General features: G+C 49.0%; 1 protein-coding gene across 3 annotated transcripts in view; it reads left to right on the forward strand.

Annotated features, from left to right (window-relative positions):
• Window positions 1–21,384, forward strand: part of COMT (catechol-O-methyltransferase) — a 43,332-nt gene that overhangs the window by 15,790 nt on the left and 6,158 nt on the right. For 2 of the 3 annotated variants that reach the window (XM_074206503.1, XM_074206502.1), the window contains exons 2-4: window positions 16,033–16,303; window positions 17,803–17,996; window positions 20,573–20,704. In XM_074206503.1, the coding sequence (XP_074062604.1) occupies window positions 16,033–16,303; window positions 17,803–17,996; window positions 20,573–20,704 (597 nt within the window). Of the gene's footprint in view, window positions 1–7,157; window positions 7,263–16,032; window positions 16,304–17,802; window positions 17,997–20,572; window positions 20,705–21,384 lie in introns of those variants that run through there. The other variant, XM_074206504.1, reaches the window with a different exon arrangement.

Genomic DNA, 21,384 nt, shown 5'->3' on the forward strand with positions numbered 1-21,384 from the left:
TGGTCATCCGTGCGTGCCATTTCATCTCCTGCATTAGTGACTCCTACACAGCTTTCTCTTAAGCTTGGGGCCCTCACTGGAGGCCTGTGATGGACGATCAGTCCCTGGGCCCAGGCATCATCAGAGGGTTTGTGTCTGAGGGTTTTTCCAGCAGCCCATGGAGAGGGCACCAAGGATGGATGGGCCAGGCCCATGGTGGTCACGCCAGTCCTGTCTCCCTTTTTTACCACCTGCAGGATTTTGAGTAGATTCAATGATTAGAGTTGGCGCAGTCCAACCCTTCTTCTATTGGTGAGGAACCCGAGGCTCCCAGAGGACTTGCCCAGAGTCACACGGCTTGTAAGGAGGAAGGGCAGGATTTGAACCCAGGTCACCCTCATTTAACAGCTGACAGAGAGTCCCTTGTCCCAGGCTCTAGATGGAGTCTGTCTCCAGACCCTGGGAAGCTGAGCCTGGAGCCGTCGACTGAGGCCGATTGGGAGCTTTTAGGGAAGGACTTGAAAACCATTATTGACTAGGATAAAATTTAATTAGGCTAATCACGAGATTGGCTGTATCCCATGTAATTAAGAATGTATCCATGCCTAATTACGTGCATGGCAAGCTTGGTGAGAGCAAGGGGCTTATAGGCAGAGGCGCAAACTGAACTGGCCCTGGCCCATTGGTTTAGACCCCAGAGTACCTCCTGAGAGCCCCTCCCAGATGCTTCTCCCTTTTGTTAGCTCAGTCCAGGCCCAGTGCCGGCCTCTGGGTCTGTCTGCTTCTGACCAGCTGCATGAGACTTGGAGAGTGATGGAGAGCAGAGTTGCAATGGTGGAAGGGGCGCCCATAGCACCTCAGAAGGGGAATGGAAGCAAGCACTTAATAATCACCAACTGTATGCCAGATGATAGTATGAAAGTATTGGCCAGATGTGAGCCGTGTGTATGTTTGGGTGTGTGAAGCTCCTTCAGGAGAGCAGCCTCGATGCCCCACACCCAATGGTATGGGACCCTGGGCACGTCTGGGACAAAGGCATGAAGGGATGGCATGAACCAGATGGGGGCATGATGGCTACTCACACCCTACCCTGAACTGGCCAGCTGGGCATGGGCCTGCTCTTCTCTTACTTGGTCCCACAATAACTGGATCACTACTAGTTGGTGTAGATTAAAACCATGGGATTAGGGGCTCGGGGTTGGCAGGGACCTCAGAGGTGCCTTCTGTACCCACTACAATAGCCTTGACAAGTGGACTGCTGGCCACTGCCTGAAGATTTCTGGGAGTGGGAATCTCCCTCCCTCTCTGGGTAGCTCCTGGCCTTTGGGATGGCTCTGCTGTTTGTGAAGGGGCCTCCCCCTTTCTTCCCCTTGATGTTGCTCTGTTGAACTTGATGTGTTGTGGCCTGGGTCTGGTTGGGCTGATGGTCTCCACCCCCCATCCCTCTGCCAGGTTTGTGTGCTTTTCTCACACACCTGATGATGCCCTAAAGGGAATTCCTCTCCCTTCTCCCTCCCTCTGTTCCCTAATAAAATCCTCCTCTTTCCTCTCTTTGTCTCTTAAAACCTACAAAACAACCCCACCCCCCACCCTCCAGCCTGGTGTTTAGTCACCAGCTGTGCCCTTGGGAGATAAGGGCCTCTGAAAGGACTCTGGCCTCCCTCCTCTTGAGCACTCCCAACCTCTCAAATTTTACAGGAGTCTTTCCTTAGAGGGAACTTTGTTGTGATGACTCCTGGTGACCCCATTTGGGGTTTTCTTGGCAAAAATACTGGAGGGGTTGGTCAGTTCCTTCTCCAATTCATTTTACACATGAGGAAACTGAGGCAAATGGGGTGAAGGGTCTGGTCCCACAGCTCAGAAACATCTGAACTCCAGTCTTCCTGACTCCAGGACTGGAGCTCTATCCACTGTGCCAGCTTGCTGCCCTCACCCTATGGCCACTTTCTGCTTCATTTGCCCAAACAGAACAATCTGAACCCTCAGTGGTTCAGAATCCGGAAGACCTGAGTTCTGATCCAACCTCAGACACTAGTTGAATGACTCTGGGTAAGTCACTTCACCTGTCTGCCTCAGTTTCCTCAACTGTAAAATGTGATAACAGTACCTGCCTCACAAAGTTGTATCAGAGGTGATACTATTTGGAAATAGTGTAATATAGTGCCCATTATACAGTAGGGGTTTAATCAATGCTCTGTCCCTCCCCTCCTCCACATCTCCTCTTCTTATCAGCATCAGGGATCATAAGTCCTTGAAATCCTAAGACCCCCACTTGAATCCTACCTCAGACCCTTCTGGCCCAGTGGTTTACTGCCATGAGCCTCAGTTTCCTCATCTCTGAAATAGGAATAAATACTATGCATCCACCTCACGGAGGTCTTAGATGAATTCACTTCACACACTTCCTATAGAATTCAGTTACTGATCTTGGACATGAATCATTTGTGGTTAAAAATTCAATTCACCAAATGTGAAGTGTAAGGTGCTGGGGTCAGAGACCAATGCCTCCCACTTTCCCGAAGGATTGTGGGTTTTGAGTAAAGGAAAGTTTTGTGACAATATAAAAAGAAAGGTGGATAATAGAGAGGGAGAGGGAAAGAGAGAGGAGAGAGAGAAATGGGGAAGGGAGAGAGAAAGGTGAGGAGGGTGGAAAGAGGAAAGAAGATGGAGAGAAAAAAAGAGAGATGGAGAGAGCAAGTGTTCCGTAGAACTGTCAGCTGATCTGCTGTCCTCAGTTTCTCTCTTGCTGCTGCTGGGCCCTGTCTCCTCGTTTCCCAGGATGGTTCTGCCATGATGGCACCATCCTGGGAATTTGAAGAATTTGACCTTTGCATCCTTTGCGTCTCTTCTTTCACCTCTAGAGGAGGATGCTGGCAGCCACCTTAGTCCCTGTACCCTCATGGGTTAGACCATAAAAAGAGTGTTGGCCCTGGGTGGGTCAGAGGACATGGGTTGGCATCCACCCTCTCTTGCGCTCTGGGTAACATCAGAGGGCCTCATGCCATCCCTTGGTCCTTGACTCTCTGACCTCTCCACCCTTATGCCCAGGGCCTGCTCTCTTTGTGACTTATCTGAGGAGGTGCCGTCAGCCAGCACCCTGCTCAGATATCCCCAAATAAGCTCAGACCCCAAGTAACTTCATGTGGCACTTTTCTTACATCTTGTTCCCTTTATCTAAAAAACAAAATAATGAGGCAGAACCCCCACTGACTTTCTGAGATCTGGGGAGCAAAGAACGCCTGGGTCCTGGGACTAGGAGCCCCTCTCCAGAATGGGTCCTGGAGTGGCGGGTCGGTCAAGCCTGATGGAGTCCAATGGCATATTTTCAATTTACAAGGATCTGTGGGATGATAAAAATGATACTGAAGGGAGAGAATGATAGAATTTGAGCCAAAGCAGGTGAGAAATGAGTGGTTAACATATTTATGTGAAATCTGGGATTTGTTTTCAGAAAGCCAACAGCCTTAAATCTGTATTTTTAATAACCGGTGCTTCAAAAATAGATTTTTCCTGGGTGTGTGTGTACAGTGATAAATTGAACTGTCACCTTGGCTGTATCATCCATCCATCCTCTTCCTCCTCCACCAGCCTCTTAAGACAAACCTTCAACTGAAGCAGAGCTAAGATTAACCCCCAAAATCCCTGTTATTGGGAGAGGGAGCCCCAGCACCCTAATTCTGATCTGACCTGATGAACCTGCACTTGGCACATTTCAGAATATTGGTCTCCTTCATTATACCTTCTTTGAGGGACATTAAAATTTTCTGAATCCCCTTCATCAGGGAAGAGGGGCCTGCACTGGGACCTTTCCATGGGGTACTCTTTACCTATGATCTTTGACTGCACACTTTTCTCCCAAGGCCTAGGGAGAGGCAGTGAAAGCAACAAGCATTTATTAAGCACCTACTGCCTACCAGTCAGTGTGCCAAGGGCTGGAAATACCAATACAAACAAAAAAGAAAGACAGTTCCTGCTCAAGGAACTTCTTTTCTAATGGGGGAACAAAGGAGACTGAAAAGAAGTGGGTATAAAAGGCCCTTCCCTGCAGGGGGTGGTGATAAAGTTGGGTGAGGCAGGAGTGGACCCAGAGACAAAATGACATGACTAGCCTGGAGTTGTGGGAGGAGCCAACCAAATGGGAAGGGAGCTAACTTTTCAGGTGGAAAAGGAACCTTTCCCTCTGGGGTCTCTTTTGGTCCTCATCACTGTCCTGGAATGGAGGAAGAAGAGGAGGGAGATAAGAAAGTAGGATAGGAGATAAGCAAGTTGGGAGATTGGTTGGGAGGGAGGTAATGGCCTGGCACAACCTCCCAGCAGGGTATATAATTGTTCCCCAGCAGATCACTTCAATGAGAAGGGGGTTGCTTTATTGACACATAAGAAAGGAAGGAGTCCAAGAAGTTGGAGAACATTACAATCCTGAGAAAAGTAGGTATGGCTAAGTAAGCCCCTCCCTGACAGTTAAGGAATAGCCTTTGTTTTATGGGACTATGGGCCTCTTTGAGTCATCCTCGGGTGGCTCAGACCCACTGGTCTTGTCCCTGTGGTGGAGACTGGATCAAGAACAGACAAGGACAGAGACTTTGCTTTAGGGGATGGTGCTGGGTCAGGCTGGGTAGAGATTAAGGACAGCAAGCTGATGTCCCAGGCCTGATGATGGGAGTCCTAACAACCTTTCCTTTCAACCACACCTTGAGGGACAACTGCATTCCTGAACTTAACTCAAGAGTAGAGAAATAGGACTTAACAAATGGGACAGTAATACAAAATGGAGCCAGTTACAGAAGAGAATCCATTTTTCCACCTCTTCCTATACTTTTTTAAAATTATATTTTATTTCCTCCCCCAATTACATGCTAAAACAATTTTTAACATTTTTTTTAAGTTTTGAATTCCAAATTCTCTCTCTCCCTCTTCTCTCCCTCCCTGAGATGGTAAATAGTCCTGTTTAGTTTATATGCATGTCCAATCATGTAAAACATTAGTCATTTTGTACAAGAAGACTCTAGCAGCAGATAGCGTCCGTTATCATGAGTCCCTTGGGATTGTCTCAGGTCACTGTATACTGAGAATAGCAAAGTCTTTCACAATTCTTCCCTGTACAATGTTGCTTTTTACTATGTACAACTTTCCCCTGGTTCTGCTCACTTCACTTTGCATCAGTTCCTACCAGTCTTTCCAGGTTTTTCAGAAATCATCCTCTCATCATTTCTTAGTGCAATAATATTTTATCATAATCATATATATAATATATCATAATCATATAACCAATGTGTTCAGCCCTTCCCCAATGGATGAGCATCCCCTCTATTTCTAATTCTTTGCCCCCACAAAAAGAACTGCTATGAATATTTTTATACACGTGGGTCTTTTTCCCTTCTTTTGATCTTGTTGGGATACAGACCTAGTAGTGGTACTGCTGGATCAAAAGTATGCATTTCTAGAACCCTTTGGACATAGTTCCAGAGTGTTCTGAATGGTTGGGGCAGTTCCCAACTCCACCAACAGTGCCTTAGAGCCCCAGCTCTCCCAAATCTCCCACGGCATTTATCATTTTCCACCTTTGTCATATTGGCCCATCTGATAGGTGGGAGGAGGTACCCCGGAGTTGTTTTGATTTGCATTTCTCTAATCTGTAGTGAGAATAGAATCAATTGTTGATTTCTTCAGTATGCAGATAGACGTGTAAGTTGGAAGGTAGATAAGTAGGCAGCTAAATAAGGAATTTGGGAAGGTGGTTGGTAGTTAGGTGAGTAGAGAGGGGGAGAGAGGAAGAAGTAAGAAGGTAAGGAGAGAGGGAGCTTGGGCAAGCCTGTGTTGTGTTTTATACTGAGGCTTGCCAGTGGCAATCCAGTGAGGAGTGTCAGAGGCAGGATTGGAAGGAAAGTTCTGGGAGGCCTTCATTCTCCCTTTTGTTGGGTTAGGCCAGGGGCCTGGGTGGAGCCACTGAGAACATTCTGTGCCCTCTTTCCCCAAACCTTGGCTGGATTAAGTTAATGATCAGAGGAAGAGAAGGGTCATCCCCCCGGGAGTTGGAAGGAAAGAGAAAGAGACAGAGAAACAGAGATGGGGGGCACCCAGAGACGACTGATGCCCCAGTCCAGGACTTTTCCTTCCTCACTGGGCTGAGTGAAGAGTCCTCCCTAAGCCAGGGACGGGCGGCCCCTGGAGGCCCCTGGATCAGATCCCTGGAGCCCAGCCCTAGACTCTGGAGGGACTTCCTGCCTAGTCCAACCCCCATGTTTACTAGTGGAGGAAACGGAGGTCAGAGGCAATAAGTAGCAGATTTGGAATTCGAAGACTGCAATGCCAGTGTTCTTACCCCAGGACAGTATTATTTTAAGTAAATGCCAGTCCATGGTGAAAAGTGAAAAGATGGCCCTTCAAGGGGGAAATCTGTGCTCCACAAGGGAACAACGTGTTAAACAGTTGAATTAGGAAAACACATCCCTGGGCAGGATGGGAGCCCCTGGTGATCTTGCCTTCAGGAGCCAAACAAAGGGATGGGGAAGGACCCCCTTCTGGGTAAATGCCTCTGGTGACTGGTCAGGTCTGAGAGCCTGGACTGACCTCTGGGAGAGACAAAGCATCAGCCAGGACCAAGGACAGGAGGTCAGGCTGAATGCAAGGAGCTGTGGGAGGGGTGGAGAAGAAGGGGGAGCAGCCAAGGGAGAAAAGGGGAGTGTGGGGAGAGGTGAGGCAGGAGACAAGGGGAAGGGGCCACATCCTTTTATTACAATGGCAAAATTGCAGCATCTCTTAGCCAAGGACATCAAGTTACTGTAGTGGATGAGACCACCCGCTGTGCTGTAGTGGGGGCTGGGCACCATCTCATATGAGCCCCGGGGAAGACTGGGCCATTGCCCAGCAAGACGGTGCAAAACACTGGTGGTTCCTGGGGACACACAAGCACAGGAGCTGGAAGGGACCTCCGAGATGGAGTCAGCCAGAGTGTGAGTGCCCCGGCTGGGGGGCCCCGGCGGCCAATCTGTGATGGAAGGAATCGGCTCATTGGGAAGCTGGTTCTGTCCTGTTTGTTGCCTTCTTCCTCTACCAGTTCTTTTGTGTCTTTGGTCTTTGTTGTTGTTTTGTAGATACTGTTACCTCTGCATGTTGCCTCCCTGAGAGAAGGGGTCACTTCACTAAAGCTCCTACTAGGGTCCAGACCCTGAGCTAAGCCCAGGGATAAAAGAAAGGCAAAGGACGAACCTGCCCTCGGGAAGCTTCCGATCTAATGGAGAGACAGCATGTGAGCACAGGTTTACAGAGCAGCTCTGGACAAGGTAAAGAGGAGAAGACTCCCTTTAGGAGGGGAGATTTTTGTTTTTAGGTTTTCACAAGGCAATGGGGTTAAGTGGCTTACCCAAGGTCACACAGCTGTGTAGTTATTGTCTGAGGCTGGATTTGAACTCAGGTCCTCCTGACTCCACGGTCTGTGCTCTATCCACTGTGCCACCTAGCTGCCCTTAGGAGGGGAGAGTTTAGCAGAAGCTTGAAGCCAGGGGAGACCCTGCCAGACATAAGGGACCCTCCAAGAAAATGCCCAGAGCTGAGAGATGTTCTTGTTTGTGAAACAGTCAGGCCAGGGGCACTGCATTCCAGAGTAGGGGGGCCAGGCAGGGGCGGTAAGATTGGGAAACTAGGAAGGGGTAGGACATGATGGACTTTAGATGTCAACCAGAGCATTTTGCATTTGCTCCTGGAGGCCATAGGGAGCCATTTAAGAAACTCCTTCAGGTGACCAAATGGAGGATGGGCTGAGTCGGGAGATCTGGAGGCAGCAGACCCACCAGCAGTGAGGGGAGGAGGGTCCACACCAGGGTGGGGGCAGGGGCAGAGGAGAGAAGGGAATGGATTGGAGGAAAGTTGAGAAGGTAGAATCAATGGAACTTGGCAAAAGATTGAATATAGCAAAAGAGAGATTGTGAAGGGTCAAGGATGATGCCTCAGTTGTGAGTCTCAGAAACTGGGAAGATGATGTTGCTACAACAATCCTAGAGAGGTTGGGGGGGAGGGTTTAGGGAGGAACATGATGAGTTCCGTTTTGGACATATAACTAGACATCCGGTTGGAGATGAGAGAGATCAGGCAGAAAAGGTAGATCAGTGGCACAGAGATGGTCATTCGGTCTGTGGGAGCTGAGGAGAAGAGGGCCCAGGCCCGAGCCCTGTGGGGCACCTGTGGTTCCAAGGTATGATCCAACAAAGGAGCCAGAAGAGGAGCCATCAGGGAGGGAGTTGTAACAGCATGGGTCACTGTAATAAGCGTTGGCTGAATGATGGCTTCTGGGGTCCCCTAAGGGCCATGCAGCAGTAACACGGAGGCTTCCAAGCCGAACACAACTTGTCCGCTAGAGTTATTGCTTCTTCCATGAGTGGACATTCAGATATTTGAAGACACCTATTGGTGGTGGTGTGGTTGTAGTGGCCCAGTGACATCCATCAGTTGTGCCCAGAATCCTCTTTCCAAGCCCCTGCCCCCCCACCCAGCCCCAACCCTTTAATCTACTGTTATGTGGCACATTGCTGCCTGGCTGTCCCCAAACTTGTGACACAGTAACATGCAGGGCCTTGCCAGGCAGGGGGCTGTGCTGGGCTCTCTCAGAAAGGCCATAATCTGGTGATTAACCATCTAGCCAGGGGTAATAACTTTCCTCGATAGGAGGGGGTCAAAGTCTGCACCCAACCCTTTATGGAAATTTGGGTGAGCAGCTTCTGGCCCTTTTACAGATGGAGAGACGGAAGTTCAGAGAGATCCACAGTATACCCGAATGACTTGCGCCCAGCCACCCTCCCGGTCTGAGTCAGAGGCAGGACTCCAGGAAGGCAGACCCTAACCACACACTCGCCAGTCAGGGTGCCATGCCGTAAAGCTGCCTCTGATGGCCCCTGCACATTGCTAGAAGTCAGTCGACTGGCCAAGCTCTGGGTCAGATGCTGGGGATGCAAATACAACCGAATACAGACAAGGTTAGACCAGGGAAGAAAACGCAGCTTGAGCTTTGGAAAAAGAACAAAAGAGCTCAGCTCCTTCCCTGCCTCCTCTTAGCCCTCACCTTGGGCCAGGCTGTGGGATTGCCATCTCTGCTTAGCCCATGTTTCTCTACTGTTTGGATGGTTTTCTGTTAGGTGTGTGTGTGTGTGTGTGTGTGTGTGTGTGTGTGTGTGTGTGTGTGTGTGTGTATCTGTGTTTGTGTGTATTGGTATGTTTGTATGGTGTGTGTGTGTATGTGTGTGTGGTATGTGCCTCAGTTGCTTCCCTCACCCCCACCCCATTGCTCCAATTCTCTCCCCCGGGAGGGAACCTCGAAGGCCAACCAAGCTCGCCCCGCCTCCTCAGACAGCACTGGGTTGTTCCCAAGTCTTCTCTACAGGCTGAACATCCCCGACTCCTACAAATGATCCTTTCTGGGACAGTCTGGAGCTCTTTCAGCTTCTGAGCTGCCCCCCAGCTTTTCAGTGTCCTTCTTAAAATCCCCTTCTCATGTTTCACATGGAGACTTGCAACAAGCTCCGTGGTCCCTCAGCCCAGAGGGGTCCAGAGGGGCTCACCCTCGAAGCCCAACCCATGTCCACTACAGACTAGACAGGTGGCCTCGTGTCTCTGGGATGCCACCTGTGGAAGGCCTTGGAGGGCCTTGTCTACGGCCATTTGTCAGACTGGATTGAATTCTGTATCCTTTAGACACCCAGGCAACCAGTGTGGCTAGGATAGAACCCCAGGGGACCAGGGCCATGGCCCATAGGTTTAAAGCTTTAGAGCTAGAAGAGGCATCGAGTCAAACCCCCACATATTACAGAGCAAGAAATAGGCCCAGAGAGTGACCAAAGAGCCACCCATGGGTATCCGAGGAAGGATTTGATCCCGTCTCCCTGCCTCCAAGGCTTCTCTGTAGCTGCCATGCTGCTCCCCTGCATCGTGGATACTCTACCAATGCTTTGTTATTTGTGCAGACCTTAAATCTTGGAATTTGGAGGCAGCATCCACTTGAGGAGGGGTGGCCATCTTTTTGAATTTATTTTTTACTTATTTCTTTTTCCAATTATATGTAAAGATAATTTCCAACATTTATTTTTGTAAAGTTTTCTCCCTCCTACTCTCCCCTGCCCCCGTCCTAGGATAGTAAATAATCTAAATTCAGTCATACATGTATAATCATGTTAGACATGTTGGATGGATGTCTTTGGGGGAGGAAATCCCCCCCAGGTGGATGTGGCTGCCTGGCAGTGATTTAGATGCCAAAAATGGAGCCTCTTCTAAAGAATTTAGTTTGCAACCTAACCTAGGTAAGTGGGTCAGAAAGCGTCCACCACGGGGGGGGGGGGGGGGGTTCCCTGGTTCCCTAGCAACCAAGGGTTCTTTAGGACCTAGGGAGGATGCTCCCAGCTTTGGATTCCATCCTTGGAGTGCTACATGGACCTTGACCTATGATGAGAGCAGGATCTCTCGGTGAGGGGAAGTTTGCTGATGGCAACCAAGTCACAAACCCAAGATCCCCCGGGAAATAGTGACCGTGTCAACTCAGAATGCAAAGCCCAGAGATTGAACTCAGGACCTTTGATTTTAAATCTAATGGCTTACACAGGAAGTATAAAGCACGTTGTGGACAGAGGCAGGCCAGTGTCAGTGCCCATCTCTGCTGCGCCCCTTCCCAGCCTCCTTTTCTCTCTCCCCCCGCCCCATGAACCTGTCTAGAAGACCTCACATTATTGCATCCCCTAGTCTCTGCACCTGCAGGGGGGCCTCTGCAGCCCCTGGCCTTGGCTGCCTGCTTTTCTCCATCCCACCCTCAGCACCCCTGGGAACCTGACCCTGGGCTTTTTCACCTTTTTAGACCCTCAGTCTGCCAGGGTTCAATCTGAGCCCTTTACTCTTCCTGTCCCTCCCATGCCTCATGAGAAAGCCCCCTTGGCCAGGCTGGCCCATCTCATCCTGTCAGACCTTTTCTGCCTGGTGACCCCTGTGAGCTGGGCTGTGTACAAAGATGGGGCAGCCCCTGCCCTCATTCCTTGGAGAGAGAGACAAGAGGAGCAGTTCTAGTTGGGAGGACCTTCAGGAGTTGGGCCCTAATGAAGAATTAAACAAATGTGTGTTAACCTCCAGTTTGGGCTAATGAGGAACAAACAGAATTAGACTAACATGTCTTAGCCGGAGTTTGGCCTTAAGAAAAACGAGTTAGGGGGGCAGAGCCAAGATGGTGACAAGAAGGGATCGAGTCTTAGGAGCTCTCTGATAAAACTCACCAGCTAAGGACTCTAACTAAACTTTCGAGAGACAGAAGCCACAAAGGGACCCAGGGAGGCAGTTCTCCTACTCAAGGTAACCTGGAAAAGAGCAGAAAGGCTCTGCTCCCCGGGGTCGAAGGGGCAGCCCACCAGAGGGGTGGCCGCCAGAGCGAAAGAACTTCAGCCTACCGGAGGTAGCCCCAGGGCGCTGGGAGCCGAGGCTCACAGCAGCAGGGAAGTCTCCAGAGCTGCACCCCAGGGAGCACCGGGCACAAAGTGGGGGAACAGCGGGGGACCTCTGCCAGAGTGAGCACGTGAAGCCCAGCCCTCAAGGCACACAGAGAGCGGCATGGCCAGCACAGTACCAAGAACAGAAGCAGGCCCGGTAAGCAGGAGCCTCCAGGGCATGAGCCCATTGAGCTGAAGGAGGGGAGTGAAGAGAGACTGCAGAGCTCTGTCCTCTGCCTCTGGAACAGGACTCTGGGGCTCTGACCACATTCAGATCCTGATCCCAGTCTGGGCCCCCCCATAGAACAACAGGGCCCCCCCACCTCGGCCCCATGGCAGAGGGGGGCACTTATGGTCATTCACAGACCAGGAGGGAGGACAGAACCTCACACACTGAGACCCTTGTGTGAGTGTCCCAAAAGCTCAGGAAGCACCCAAAAAAACAGGCTTAGGCTGGGAAAATGAACAAGCAAAGAAACAAGAGGAAGACCATTGAGAAATATTTTGCAAATGAGCCCAAGAAGGATCAAAATACTCAGTCTGAAGATAAGGAAGCACAAGCTCCTGCATCTAAAGACTCCAAGAAAAACAGAAATTGGGCTCAGGCTATGATAGAGCTCAAAAAAGACTTTGAAAATCAAATGAGGGAGTTGGAAGAAAAACTGGGAAAAGAAAGGAGAGAGATGCAGGAAAAACATGAAAATGAAGTCAGCAGCTTAGTCAAGGAAATCCAAAAAAATGCTGAAGAAAATAGCATGCTAAAAACCAGCTTAGGTCAAATGGATAAAACAGTTCAAAACATTATGGAGGAGAGAAGAATGCTTTAAAAAGCAAAATTGGCCAGATGGAAAAAGAGATAAGAAAACTCTCTGAGGAGAACAAATCCTTCAGACAAAGAATAGAATTCAGGGAGATTGATAAATTTACCAGAAATCAGGAATCAATACTTCAAAATCAAAAAAATGAAAAATTAGAAGAACATGTGAAATATCTCATTGAAAAAACAACTGATATGGAAAACAGACTTAGGAAAGATAATTTGAAAATTATTGGAATACCTGAAAGTCATGATCAGGAAAAGAGCCTTGACATAATTTTCAATGAATTACTACAGGAAAATTGCCCTGATATTCTAGAAGCAGTGGGCAAAATAGAAATGGAGAGAATCCACCGATCCCCCCGAGAAAGAGATCCCAAAAAACCAACCCCTAGGAATATTATAGCCAAGTTCCAGAACTCCCAAGTCAAAGAGAAAATATTACAAGCAGCCAGAAGGACACAGTTCAAATATCGTGGAGCTGCAGTCAGGATCACACAGGACTTAGCAGCAACTACATTGGAAGCTCATAGGGCTTGGAATACAATATACTGGAAGGCAAAAGAGCTTAGAATGCAGCCAAGAATGAACTACCCAGCAAGGCTGAATGTCCTCTTCCAGGGAAAAAGATGGACTTTCAATGAACCAGGGGAATTTCAAAGGTTCCTTTTGGAATGGCCAGAGCTGAACAGAAGGTTTGATCTTCAGATACAGGACTCAGGTGAAGCATGGAGATTGGAGGAGAGGGGGGCAATATGAGGGACTTAATGAGGATGAACTGCATGTATAGAAAAATGATACTGATAATATTCATATGAACCATCTCAGTTAATAGAGCAGGTAGAGGGAGCTTTTATAGTTGAAGCACAGGAGAAAGCTGAATTCGAAGATAAAATATGGTGTAAAAATGGAGTCAATAGGAAAAGGGAAATGGAATGGGAAAGAAAAAGGAGAGGGGGAATAGTCCAAGCTATTTCACATAATAAGATTTTTTTTTAATTACAATGAGCTATTGCAATGATATGGAAGGGGGGAAGCAAGGGGGAATGAGGGAACCTTTGCTCTCATCAGAGATGGCTAGGAGAGGAAACAGCAAATATACTCAATGGGGTATAGACATCTGGAGTAAGAAGGAGGGGGGAGCAGGGGGAAGGGGTGGGATGTGAATAAAGGAGGAGAGGATGGACCATGGGGGGGACAGTGGTCAGATATAACACATTTTCTTTTTTACTTCTTGCAAGGGGCTGGGATTGGATGGCCTGTCCAGGACCATAGGGCCAGGTGGATTCTGGGTCTAAGGGGTGGTATAGGGGGCTCAGGGCTTCTTGGCCCCAGGACCAGGGATCTGTCTGCTGCGCCACTCAGTGACCCTACAGCAGAGTCAGAGTGAAAGGAGAGAGAAAACATAGTACATGGTAGTGGAGAAATAAGAAAGGAAGGAGTTGCGATCAGCAATGGCAACAGTGGAAAAATATGGAAATAACTTTTGTGATGGACTTATCATAAAGAATGTGATCCACCCGCGACAGAGTTGTTGGTGTTGGAACAAAGACTCAAGCACATTTTTTGTTATTATTATTATTTGGGGGAGGGTGCAGGGCAAGTGGGGCTGGGTGGCCTGCCTGGGGCCACATAGCAGGGTGATCTTTGGGTGTCTGGGGCCGGAGTTGGACCTGGATGCTCCTGGCTCAAGGGCCAATGCTCTGTCTGCCACCCAGCCACCCCTACTATTATTACTATTTTATTTTATTTGGGGTCTTTTTTTCTTCTTCTTTTTGGTTTATGCAGGGCAGTGGGGATCGGGTGGCTTGCATGTCACATGGCTGGGTGATTGTTGGGTTTACGAGGCTGGATATGGTTGGGTGCTCGTGGCTCCAGGGCTGGTGCTTCATCCATTGGGCCACCTGGCCATACCTACAATTATTACTATTATTTTTTAATTTTAATTTTTTTCTCTCCCCTTTACTTTATCACCCATGCAAGTCTATATTCATGGGGGGAGGGGTATTTTGTTTACTTGTAAACAAGAATATTTTATTAATGTAAAAAAACATTTGTACAAAATGAGAATAAAAAATAAATTTTAAAAAAACGAGTTAGGTTACCCTCGCCATCTAAGCTTGCAGGTTGCACGTGCATGCCAGCGGGTTAGAAAACCAGATCCGGGGGTCTTGGGGAGGTTGGGGGAGACCTTTATCCAGTGACTCATCAGAAGGCAGGATCCAACACTTGGCCTCAGAGGGAGCGGCCCTCATCTCCAAATGGGCTTCATCTTCAAGTTTGCTATAAAGAATTCCATTGTTAGGAGGAATGCCCCCTCCCCACTCAGGACTTTTGTGCCTCATGCCATAGACCTCCCCAAAGGATGGGAATCTTCCCCCTCAGGGATGTCGGCGCCATCCAATGATTGTTGATACAAAACATAGAGATTTGTTTTTAGATGACCTCATCCTTAGGAAGGTCATCTATAGGCATCTACAGACGCACACATACACATGGACGTCAAACATTCAGGAAACACAAGGTCATGGGGGATGGCACAGGAAAGGCCTCCAGGATTAGATAAAACCCTGGTTTTGATTTTACAGCCCCCCAACCTCCCACACTCCTTTCCTCTGTCCTCACCCAATGCCCACTCCCCGCCTCCTGGCTGGACCCCCCATCTCTCAACTCTGGACTTCCTCTCTTACTGTCCTTCTCATGCTCTCCTCTACACTGACCACGGACCTCCCAGGCCCCACAGGAACCCCTCCCCAGTTCTTCATCCAGGGCCTCCCCTCCTTCCTTCCTATTTATCCTATTTAGAACTTGCTTTACTTATCTTTGTGTCTATGCTGCCTCCCCCAGGAAGAGGGAAGCTCCTTGAGGGCAGGGACAGCCTGTCACTTGTGTCTAATCCAGGCTTCTTGATTTGACTTGAGGGGGCCTGGGAGCTTGAGCTGGCATTTGTGGGAAACTAAACTTTAAGAGGCTTTGAGGCCCCCCGGAAGGCAGGGGACACCCAAGAACTTCCTCTAGTTGGACAGAGCCAGGCTAATCCCTTTGAGGAGCTGGTTTGAATTTCATCTCAAACCAGTCCTTCTACAAGATTATAGGATTAGAGCTGGGGGAACCTTATATCCTTAGAAAACATTGAATCCCCTCATTTTAAGGATGAGGAAACTGAGGCAGAGAGAGAGGAAAAGGGGAGGGGAGAAAGTGACAGCAGATAGAGATGGGGAGAGAGAGACGAGGAGGAGGAAGGGAGGTGAATCACTTAGTCAAAGTTTATACAGCTAGTAAGGTTTGAACCCAGGTCCTCCAGCCTCCAAGACCAGCACTCTGTTATCTTATTCTAGTCCCAGACCCAGGCCACCACCTTGGAGTCCCCTCTGAACTTCTGGCTCCTCTTCCAACCACCTCCAAATTCAGGCACTCTGTGACTTGTGACACCCCTCTTCTCTCTCGGCCTCCCTCCCAGCCCAGACCCCATCTCCTCTCACCTGGGCTATTGCAATAATTCTTTAACTTATCTGGAAGAGTAAGTTGGGGATCTGCTTCGGCAAAGGAAATTTCCCACAGTGGGAGGGGTGCACCCACTCGACCCATCGTCCTGAGCCCTAGTCCTGGCTGGGCCATGCTCCCTGTTCTCCTCATCCTCCCCTAGACAGCTGTGGGATCTCTGGGGACTCCAGCCTCCTCTCACATGTCTCTGTCTCTTCCTGCCTCTCCCTCTTCTCTCTCCCCCATTCCCGGCCCTCGGCCATGCCACCGCAGGGGCTGAGGCTGCTGTCGTTTCCGCAGATGTCAGAGAGCCAGGCCACCCTGATCGCCGCCGCCCTGCTGCTGCTGCTGCTGCTCCTGGCCTGGAAGTACAGGGACTTACTGGTTCTTATCTGGCACGACCGCTTCTTGGTGACTATCACCAACTTTATCATGGGCACGAACAAGGAGGAAAGGATCCTAAACTGGGTAAAGGAGAATGCGACGGTGGGCGATCCCCAGAGCATACTGGACACCATCGATAAGTACTGCCACCTGAAGGAGTGGGCCATGAATGTGGGGGATGTCAAAGGTGAGTGGGGCGCTGGCTGGGTGGGGCATGCGCTGGACACCTCCTGCTCAGGGCATCTATTAATCCTCTACAGTTTGCGGGGGACTGTCCCTGGCCTCCAAGAGCGTACATTCCCTTGGGGGAGATGAGATAATCAGATGTAAGTGGTGAGGGAAGGCATCCTGAGCTGGGACGATCCACAGATAGTGGAACTTTGTAGAACACCAAGGCCTCCTAGGTGGGGAGGGGGAGCTCCCCCATCCTTGGTCTGGAGGGTGACCAGGCCACAGGTGCAGAGGGGGCAGGTTTGTGTGTTCGATCAGGCTCTGCTGAACTGCTTTGGTCCGTTCCTTGCCTTCTTTGTCTTTGACTGGCTTAGTGATGGGGAGGGGTTTTATACCCATTGCCCCCACTCCCACAATACCTGGAAGGCTCTCCCTTCTCACCTTGGAGCCTGGCTTCTTCTCCACCTCCCCTGTGGAGGCTCCCCCACTGCTAACAGTGGTGGTGATTCCTTTGGGCCTCCTCTGTATAGATTTGCACAGGTGTGTGTAGTTAGCTCCCCATGGCCTCGGCACCTAGGACAGTCCATAATCAACAGGGCCCCTTCTTCCAGTTTTCCTGCTGGTGCTTCTCCCCTCCCTTGGCTTGGACCAAGTTCTCCTCAAATCCTGAAGTCCAGACAGTCACAGAATCTTCAGTCCCATGGAAGGAACAGCTTAGGATAGGGGTGACCCAAAGGCCTCCTTCTTGGTGGCTTAGGGTAAATGGGTCATGCCAACCCCTGGGGTTGACATAGAGAATGACAATTCCTTGGGAAACTTTATTTCCCTAATTTATGGGGCACTTTGCAAAACCATGAACCGAGTTCACAGTCACAATACCAACCTTGCAGGTTGCAGATGGGGGGGGGGGGGCGGCAAAAGGTATGAAACCCTTCCCAACAGAGACAAAGGAGGCAAAGGAAGGACTAAAGCTACAAGACCCCCTCTGGGGAGGTCCAAAGTCAGGTTGGGTGGGGCTTGCCCTCCTTGCCCTCAGTGGTCCCACAGTGGACACAGATTTGGGGTAAGCCTGATGCCCCCCTTGTCCATGCTCCTATAGCAGGGGCCTGGATGCAGAGGTCTTCACTACATTGGGAATCAGGAGGCTCTGTGGAGGGGCTGCCATTTGGGTGAGATGTTAAAGAATGGATGGGATTTCAGCCTGTCAAAAGAGGATGGGTGTTTCAGATGGAGGGAGCAGCATGATGAAGGTCATGGAGATGGGAAAACATGTGGGTCTCCCAGACCCACAGAGTTGAAAGGCACTTCAGGACCCATCTTGTGTCCCCCAGCCCTGGACCCTCCTTCTATATCCCCAGCAGAGGAATCCTCCTGCTCTGGCTTGGATAGCTCTAGGGATGGGGGGCTCACTATCTCTCATCTCCAAGAAGCCCAGCCTTTCCTCTCCCTCATATCTAGCCTCTGCCCTTGTGACCTGAGGCTACCACTGAGCCTTCCCCCTTGCCTTCCTCTCAGGTCAGATTGTGGACAAGGTCGTGGAGGAGACCAAGCCCAAGGTTCTGTTGGAGCTGGGGACTTACTGTGGCTATTCGGCCGTGAGGATGGCCCGCCTGCTGCCCCCCGGCGGGCACCTCTACACCATTGAGTTCAATGAGAGCTTCGCAGCCATCGCCCAGCAGATGATCCAGTTGGCCGGCCTTCAGGAGAAGGTATGGTCTGTGTGGCCAGAAAGGGAAGGGAAGGAATCCTGATGGACAAGAAGCCAGAGCCCCCAGCCTTCGAGCCTTGGCCCAGCCCCTTTTCCTCACTGGGCCTCAGTGAGGACATCTAACCATGGCATCAGGGATAGATTTCAAGGACTCCTTAAACTTGGATTAAAAAAAAAGTTCCATCTTTATTTTCACCATCCTCTAACTAAAATTTAGTATTTCTTCTATGAAACCACTCTTCTGAGAAGGAATCCAAAGGTTTCCTCATGATGCTAGAGGGATCCTGCCCAAGCCTGGGTAAGACCTTCTGATCCAGAATAATGGGAGTCCCTTGAATCTTCCATCCCATGGAGGGAGCAGCGTAGTATGGAGACATCACAAAGGCCTCCTCCCTGGTGGCTCAGGAAATATGGGCCATGCCAACCCCAGGGGATGGCATAGAGAATGACAATTCCTTGGGAAACTTTATCTCCCTAGTTTATGGGGCACTTTGCCAAACCATGAACTGAGTTCACACAACTAGGCTATTTCATTTGCAAGCCCTGGACTCACAGTTTTTAGTGGTGTTCAGTCATACCCAATTCTTTGTGATACCATTTGGAGTTTTTTGGCAAAAATAGTGGCGTATTTGCCATTTCCTTCTCCAGTGTGCCCCTTTTTTACAGTTGGAAATTGAAGCCATGGAGAAGTGACTTGCTCAGTCACAAAGGGATTCGAACTCAGGTCTTCCTGATTCTAGGTCCAGAACTCTCCACTGAACCACCAGCTGCTTCTTAGGATTTCTGAGTTACAAGGGATTTTAGAGTATGGGATGTCAGAGCAGAGAGAGAGAGAGACCTCAGAGCTCAGCTAGCCAAGCCCTTGATTTTACATGAGGTCAGTCACCAAGCTCTGGCCAGATACCAGAGCCACTAAGGTAGGTGAAGGATAGTCCCTGCCTTCAAGGAGCTCCCAGGTGAGGCAGAGAGACAACATGCCAAAAATTAGGTTCAGTCAAGTTTTCACCATGTCTCAAGGAGTCATTAGTTTTCACTTATCTAATTCTGATTTTTAAGAAATTATTATCTTCCTTGAGCTTTTGTACCTCTCTTTTTCCATTTGGCCATTTTCCATTTGATTTTTAAGGCATTATTTTCATTAGCTGAAGTTTGGTATCCCCTCTTCCATTTGGCAATTCTTTTTTTTAAGGTGTTATTTTTCTTTATTCTTTTTTGTGCCTTTTTCTCCAAGCTTTTGTCTTTTCATAATTTTCTTCCTTCACTCTCCTTTTTTAAACCTAAGCTTTCTTCTACTTTTCTTATTGAATTTAGAAACTCATTTTTGGCTCTTCCAAGAATTCTTGTCTAATTTACATTTTTCTTTGAGGCTTTATTTGTAGCTGCTTTGACCTCATTGCCTTTTTTCTGAATTTGTGTCTTGAGCTTTCTTTCCCTGTCACCTTAGTAGTTTTTTATGATCAGATTCTTTTTTTGTTGTTTGCCCATTTTTCCATCCTATTTTTTTTTATTTTGATGAAGTTAGAGTTGGGCTCCCAGTGGGGAGGTGGCAGGGATGTGGGGGGCACTACCCCCAACTTTTTTGAGCTGCTGTTTTCAGAGCCAGTAATGAAGATTTTGACATTTTTGGTGCCACCAAGGGAGGATATCTGCAGAGTGGGTGTCATCACTGGTTTCCTGGCCCATACTTTGGTTCTTACCCTGCTCTTCAGGGCTCTTGCTTCCTTCAGACTAACCCTAACCCTAACCCTCTCCACACCCAGTGGAATTGCCAAACAGCCTCCAGTCCTGCATCCATGGCTTGCACAGGGGCCTCCTCCGATCTCTCTTTGACCAATTACCACACCCTCTTACTGGCTCTGTCTTGAGAGATCCCCAAACTTCTGCTGCTTTTGTCTCCTCCACTGGTGGGTCACCCACCTCGGCTCTGGGCCAGCCTCTATCTCCACATGCAAGATTCTCCCAACCTCCTAAATTGTCTTGGCTTGGACAGAATGTCTCATTCCGACTTAGTTGTCTTTGCTGCTCAAGAATTCCATTTGAGACATTATTTATGTTGGGAGAATTCACCTGAGGACCTTCTTGGCTCCACATCCCCATCCCCCCCAGAAGTGTCCCCAGAAGCTAAACAAGATAAATTGGAGCTACTCAGCAGAGGGAAGACTTAAAAGGGGACGAGATGTGCCCAAAGGCACAAGGGTAGAGAGTGGCCAAGTCGGGATTAGAACTCAGACCCTCTGGCTCCAGTACCAATGTTCTCCCTGGCACCCTAGCCCTGGTCTCTTCCTCTCAGCAGAACCTCTTTTCTCCCCTGGAGCTGGAGATACTCTCTTCTCACAAAAGGTCATCTCAGGACTGATAATGTGGCCCATGATGAAGGGCCAGCAAACCTTGGAACTCTCAGGCTCAAATCTTGGCCTGTTCATCACTGTCTTTGTGACTCTGAGCAAGACCAGGCCTCAGTTTTCACCTTTGTAAAAAAAAAAAAAAAAAAAGGAGTTGGGCTAGCTCCTTTCCAGCTGTGGAGTGAGAACCTTCTGCTCTCAGGATATTGATAATCAAAAACATCTGTATTTTCAGATTTCTATACTGAAAGGGTCCACACAGGAAATCATCCCCCAACTGAAGAAGAAGTATGAAATCGACAGGGTCGATATGGTCTTCATCGACCACTGGAAGAACCGTTATCTTCCGGACACCATGCTCCTGGAGGTGAGTGAAAAGATGGTGAGCCATCTGGCAACTGGCTCACCATGGTTGTTGAGATGGTCCAGTGAGGTAGTGCTTGGAGAGTTCTTTGTGAATCACAGAGGGTAGAGTAATAGGGGGGACGAGGAAAGAGGGGGAGCAGGTTGACTGCCCTTTTCCTGTCATTTCCTGATCCCTCCTCAGCCAGTGCCTTTCCACCCCAAAATTAGCTTATGCTTACTCTGAATGTATTTTGTATTTTCCACTGTGCCTACAAGGTCTCCCCCTAAATAAAACATGAACTCTTCTCTTTCTGGGTATCTCCCCCCAATCTGGCTGAGAGTTTGACTCTTGGAGGCTTTGTGATTGCTATTGGTAATGCATTGAATGCCCTTGAATTTTCAAAGAATATTGCACAACCTGCCATAACATTGATACTACCTCTGTGTGGCCTTGGGCAAGCCACTTAGCCCCATTGCCTTGCAAAAACCTAAAAAAAAAAAACCCCAAAAAAACACATCAATACTGCCTCTGTTCGCGGCAAACTTAGCCCAAGTTCCATACTCAAGGTCTTTTCACATCCTGCAAATATATAAAATAGAGCCAAAGATGGTGTAAACACCAAAGGATTTGGCATCCACGTGGCAAACTCTTCTCTGTTTAAAATATTCCATCAACACAGTAATGTTGAGATCACTTGATAT

This window comes from Macrotis lagotis, chromosome X (assembly GCF_037893015.1).
Source record: "Macrotis lagotis isolate mMagLag1 chromosome X, bilby.v1.9.chrom.fasta, whole genome shotgun sequence".
Lineage (NCBI taxonomy): Eukaryota > Metazoa > Chordata > Mammalia > Peramelemorphia > Peramelidae > Macrotis > Macrotis lagotis.